Genomic DNA, 6,350 nt, shown 5'->3' on the forward strand with positions numbered 1-6,350 from the left:
GCAAATCTTGAGGTCTGTGCACACGTCAATATATGCCACCCTTCCTAAATAAATAAAAAGGAAATGAGTTGGTGAAGTCAGTACTGTTTCACCCAAAATATATGTTTTTATGTTCTCTCTTCAACAGAGGGTCTGGATCTCATCCTCGTGCCAGGACTTGGTTTTGACCAAACCGGCAACAGACTGGGAAGAGGAAAGGGGTACTATGATACATACCTGGACAGGTGCAGACAGCATCCCAAAGGAAAACCTTACACAATCGCATTGGCTTTTAAAGAACAAGTATGTGATGTCGTCCCTGCGTCTGAAAATGATGTGAAAGTTGATGAAATTCTGTTTGAAGACAATGGACAGTGACCTTGATCAACAACGGACCAGGAACCAGTTTTTATGAATTCCTAAACAGCTGTAGAGCTGGTCCACAACTGCACACTCACCGCTGGCTGCATTAACATGTCTGAAAGGCTTGCTCCAGATTACAGACCAGGTGAAAGGCTCATCTAGTCTAGCATCCTGGTCTTACAGTGGCCAGCCAGATGCCTATAGGGAGCCAGTGAGCAGGACCCGAGTGGAAGAGCTCTCTCTCCACGCAAAGCCAGTGGAGTCCACAGAATGTGCAATATAGATGATGATGATGATGATGATAATAATAATAATTAATTTCTACCCCAGCCACTCTGGGCAGCTTTCAACAGAACATTAAAATCAGAATAAAACTTCGAACATTAAAAACTTCCCTAAACAAGGCTGCCTTCAGGTGTCTCCTAAAAGTCGGATCACATTTTTACACATAACAGAACATGATACATTTGTGTTTTATAGGATGTACACCTGTCTCATAATCTGACAGTTCAATTTGATTAAAAGATTATTTGTTTCACCCGAAAGGCTTTGTGTTGAATTACGATTTGTCTCTCACTCGCCTATAGATATTTTGGGGGGCTGTGCACATTCTTGTTGTAAATCTTTCATTCTAATTTTAACTCAGAAAGAAGTGTTCCACAAAGCTATTAGAAGTTTGGGGGGACACAATGTGTCAGTGAGACTGCTTTAGTCATTTGTAAGGGAGATGGTAGGTAGGTAGGTAGGTTTATTTTCGCCATGTGGCCCATATCACATCGCAAAACACATTCATCATAATACAGAGTAAAACAATTTAACAAATTTAAACAATACAGTACGAAACCAATTTTAAAACAACCCATTTACACCATTCTATCTAAGTCACACTGAGATCTGAGTAGTCCAACTGAACTAGTTTTTTTTAATTAAAATAAAAATCTGTTAAAATTAATTTATCACCTATTTTATCACCCCAATAATAGGTCTTAATTCTTTTCTTGTAAGGGAGATGAATTTTTTGTTTCTGTTCTTTTTCTCACTGTGCTCTTGTGAAACATTTCCCGTTTACGTTCTTACCATTTCAGAAGTCTGGCGAGCAGCAATTTTAAAAATGCTAGTACAAAAAGTTACGGAGTAACTCAGGATTTGTTTGTTTCTTTATAGATTCATAATCCACCTTTTGGGAACATGCCCCATAAAGTGATTAGCACATAGATGCTATGGCAATGAATGGCAGAATGCTGCTCTGACTGAAGTGGGTTGCGACTGACTTAAGCACATCCAAGAGTTCTATAGTCCAGGACATTTCGGTTTTAGGACATTCTCCAATGGAGGTGTCAGGGCTGGGTTGTGTGCAATGATCCTGAAAATGCCAGGAGCTAAGAACTGTAATTTGAGATTGACGAGCCCTCAGGAACAAAGTGCAATCAGGATTAGAGGACTATAGCCAGAAGGCAGGATCAGAGAACAAACATGGAGTCGGAACAGAAGAGCAAGAGACAATTTAAGACTCAGCTTTTTTCTACCCAGAATGATCAAGTGGCCAGCCTGGTATGGAATGTAATCTATTAGAGCAGTCAAATACTACATTCTTTGTTTCCCTAGAGTGGACACAGACAGGGGGATGTTACTCCACCCAGTTGAACTTCCGGTTACACCTGGTCTGGAGCATCTTCCCACTGCATGTGACCAGGTAGGTGGGCATGACCCTGGCAGACCCTACAAAGGGGCCAGTCATGCAGCCATCTTCCTCTTTTGATGCCATTTCTTCTCTTGGACTGCACTGCTGGAATGAATCCATACCTCCTTCTGTAACTACAAGCTAAAGCAGGCTTCCTCAACCTCGTCCCTCCAGATGTTTTTGGCCTACAACTGCTGTGATCCTTAGCTAGCAGGACCAGTGGTCAGGGGTGATGGGAATTGTAGTCTCAAAACATCTGGCGGGCCAAGGTTGAGGAAGCCTGAGCTAAAGCCTGCCTTCAGGGATCATGCTGTGAACTGAATGTAAGTAAACGTGTTACTCTTTAAAGAAAGACTGTTGTGTCTTTACTTCTTTTTAAAGAGGGGACAAAAGGTCACTTACAAGGAATAAACTCCAATTTGGGCATGCCAAATTGGATTGCTTAACTAAAGATTCAAATGAATCTGCAAACTAGCTTCCTGCTGTGTAAAGGGGAATGAACTCTGCTCTATGACTCACTAGCGTGAGTAAGGAAGGGTAATATTTAATCAACATATCCTCTCCTACTATCCACAATATTACCACACCTGGGTGGGTGGGTTTTACCAGGTCTGGGAGGGTTCTGACACCTTCTGTTTAGTGGTTCACCACACGTGGCAGCTGCACGCAGGGTCCGGCACTAGGTTGCTTAATCTCATGGGGCGGTGGTCCTCAGTTCCTGACTGCAGGATGGGGGTTAGTCCAACCCTCCAGCATCTTTGTTATTGGTGGCACCCCTAGGTAAGCCAAAAAGAAGCTGAGGGACAAGTTGGGGGTGGCCGGGCAGTATTGCATAACACTTTGTCAGCTTTGAAAATAAAATGGGACAATCCCCATAGAGGCTGTCTTGAGCTCTGTGGAGAGATATGAGTATGAATAGGCTCCTGGGAACATGGAAAGCTGCCTTATGCCAAGTCTCAGGCATGGAAAGTCCTCCCCTCCCTTTGGTAACTTCACAGATAATAATTAATGAGCAGTTGATAGATTTATAGTCCTTTTATTACAGCGTCATGTTGCAAGCACAAATACACAGCTCTCTGCAAGTTGGCTACTCTAAACCAGGCGTGGCCAAACTTGGCCCTCCAGCTGTTTTGGGACTAAAACTCCCATCATTCCTAGCTAACAGGACCCAGTGGTCAGGGATGATGGGAATTGTAGTCCCAAAACAGCTGGAGGGCCAAGTTTGGCCATGCCTGCTCTAAAACCTCCTTCTGACTTCCGCAGCATTTTGGGCGCCAATGGGAAGTTTCCCCCTCCTCCTGACTCCTTTGCTCTCTGATACGTTCGGACCTCCCGAGTCTCAAGTGACGTCTCCACTAGCTGCCCCCTCCCTTCTGGTTCTCTTGTCATGATCTCAAAACTGGGTAACTCCTCCCTAAGCTGTTCAGCCAGTGTGGTGTAGTGGTTAAGAGCGGTGGACTCGTAATCTGGGGAACCGGGTTCGCGTCTCCGCTCCTCCACATGCAGCTGCTGGGTGACCTTGGGCTAGTCACACTTCTTTGAAGTCTCTCAGCCCCACTCACCTCACAGAGTGCTTGTTGTGGGGGAGGAAGGGAAAGGAGATTGTTAGCCGCTTTGAGACTCTTTCGGGTAGTGATAAAGCGGGATATCAAATCCAAACTCTTCTTCTTCTACTACTTCCAAATTTGCTATGATACTACTGCCAGCAATTTTCCAGGATTTCAAACAAGGTTCTCTCCCATCCCCATTTGGAGACACCAGGGATTGAACCTGGGACATTGTGCATTCAAAGCAGATGCTCTACCACTGAGCTACGGCTTCATCACCAATGCTGGGAACAGAAAAGTAGACTGGATGCATCTTAGATCTGATCCAGCAGGGTTCTCCTTATGTCCTCGTGTTCCAAACTTCTCCTCCTCCTCCTCCTCCTCCTCCTCCTCCTCCTCCTCCTCCTTCTCTCTCTCTCTCTCTCTCTCTCTCTCTCTCTCTCTCTCTCTCTCTCTCTCTCTCTCTCTCTCTGCTTCTGAACATGCTGTGGACAAGGGGTGGGGCGACTCTTCCCCCTCCAGCTCTCCATTGGAGAGAAGCTGGTCTGCCAAGGAATGCATTCCCCAGTCCTCCTCTTCAGACCATTCCCTGACACTGAGTCAGACTGCTGGCCCATCCAGCTCAGTATTGTGTGCACTGATTGGCAGCAGATGTCCAGGGTTTCAGAGAGGGGTCTCTCCCAACTCTTCCTGGGGATTGAACCTGGGACGTCCTGTGCTCAAAACGGATGCTCTACCAATGAGCTGTGGCTCTCCAAATTGGATAGTCCAGGGTGACGGATGCATATAAATGTTCCTTGACAGATGGAGCTGTGTGGGCACATGGGTCTCCCTTTGCCGGAAACTCATGTAAATGTTAAAATCCAGATGGGAGTTAGGCCATCTGTAGCTCTCCAGCAGGCACACCAGAAACATCATAGGAACGAGAAATCCTCAGGGCTTACCCTCTGCACTTATTGTCATGGAATTCTAATCAATATTGATCCGGAATAGATTCCAATGTATAGTTAGCAGAGTAACAACTTAAACACGTTGCAGGATTCCCCAAAAATAGACCAGAGGCAATTAATATTTCATCCAGCAGAGCTTTACTGCTACTGAAGGCAAATGATCATATTTATTACAAATCCAATACATTTAGGATTGGCACTGTCCATAAGAAATCCAGTTGCAGCGGACTTAACTTAAACTTACAATTACTTATAATAAGACTGAACCTTAACACTATAAACAGAACACCACACCAGAAGGAAGAGAGATAGAAAGAGAAAGTGAAACGCAGGCTCCTCCTGGCCTTACTTTTATAGTTAGCATGACCTTAACAGAAGGGATAACAAAACCAGTTTAAGCCAGCTGTACTTAGCTTCTCTGAAGGAATAACCCAAACATCATGAACCTTCTGCTTGTTTCTTTCACACAGAGAAGCTTCCAGAACCCTCTTGAATTAAGTAGAGTAGGGCAGATCTCTACACATCAGATCAATACTTACTGTACTAAGAAACGCAAACTGACACTTATAATGGGAAGTTAGCACCAAATGTATTTATAACCTAACTGACATAATCTCATGCACTCACGTCAAAAGATTTCAGCTTATAGCTGTTTGGTCTCATTGGTCTTACTCTAGGCATAAGGTGATCATGAAAATCACTAACAGTTGAATCCTATGCATATCTGCTTGGGAGGATGCCTCACTTACTTCAATCGGACTTGCTCCCAGGTAAGCACGTAGGACTGCCTCCTTAAAATGACTGGTTTTTAATATATTCATCTGCCAAGCAAATTCCGTATTCCCAACACAAAGCACACGGTAAAAGTAGAATCAAGCTCCAGCTCTGAGAAGAATGAAACCAATTCAACAAACAATAAAACCATCCAATCAAACTCAAAAGAGCAACAAAACAATTTCAACAGTTATAAAATTGATCTTCCATAAATGACTGGGTTGCACTTCAGGGAAGGCCTTCCTAAAATAAAAATGTCTTTGGTAGGCACCTAGACATAATCATGGTAAGCACCTGTCTGAATTTGGCTAGTAATTGAGCTGGGGCAGCAACACAAATAGCCTGGTTTCTAATATAGCCTATGCACACCTCTGGGGCATATCAATGGGGCATTCTTCTTCTTCCTTGGCGATCATTTGTAGCTGAGTAAGATTGGCTTCCAAAACAAGGTTTTCACAATGAGCCCGTACGTGACTGTGGAGGCCAGTTCTGGATCCACATGTCCTTCCATAGTGGGGACATAGGTTTCTGGGCGGGAGTTGATCATGGTGTGGATTTCCCAAACCTGCCTTCCTCTTGGCATGTTTCTCCCTTTCGTCCTGAGTTTGAGTGTCTTCAAGGTCCACAACACCTTTGGTAAAGGCTGTTCTCCAATTGGAGCGCTCACAGGCCAGTGTTTCCCAGTTGTTGGTGTTTATACTACAGTTCACTCGCTGGATCATCGCCTTGTTGTGGTGAGTGGGCTTGCACGTTCCTATGACCGTTGTGAGCGAAGCCGTCGGGAGTCTTGTACTGTACTCGCAATGGGAGATATAACAGCCTTGATCTCACAGACTTGAGAAACAAGGGTCACATTCACACCATGCATTTAAAGGACTGTGTTACCACTTTAAGCAGTCATGGTTTCCCTGAAAAAATCCTGAGTTTGTTAGGGGAACTGAGAGTTGTTAGGAGACCAGCTACTCCCTTCACAGAGCTACAATTCCTAGAGTTCCCAGGGAAAAGGGACAACTCTCAGCCACCCTTAACAAACAATAATTCTCAGGATACTTTGGT

The 6,350-nt window shown here is 44.4% G+C and overlaps 1 protein-coding gene and 1 non-coding gene across 2 annotated transcripts in view; one reads left to right on the top strand and one right to left on the bottom strand.

Annotated features, from left to right (window-relative positions):
• The window catches only part of LOC117056869 (5-formyltetrahydrofolate cyclo-ligase-like), a 36,580-nt gene extending 36,160 nt beyond the window's left edge, over positions 1-420 (top strand). The window contains exon 3 of the mRNA XM_033167557.1: positions 128-420. Coding sequence (XP_033023448.1) covers positions 128-357 — 230 coding nt within the window. The 3' untranslated portion in view covers positions 358-420. The remainder of the gene's footprint in view (positions 1-127) is intronic.
• Positions 421-3,772: 3,352 nt separating this feature from the next.
• TRNAS-UGA lies at positions 3,773-3,844 on the bottom strand. The gene has a single exon. It is a non-coding gene; the product is annotated as a tRNA-Ser (tRNA).
• Positions 3,845-6,350: the final 2,506 nt, after the last annotated feature.

The sequence above is a fragment of the Lacerta agilis genome, chromosome 13, assembly GCF_009819535.1.
Source record: "Lacerta agilis isolate rLacAgi1 chromosome 13, rLacAgi1.pri, whole genome shotgun sequence".
Lineage (NCBI taxonomy): Eukaryota > Metazoa > Chordata > Lepidosauria > Squamata > Lacertidae > Lacerta > Lacerta agilis.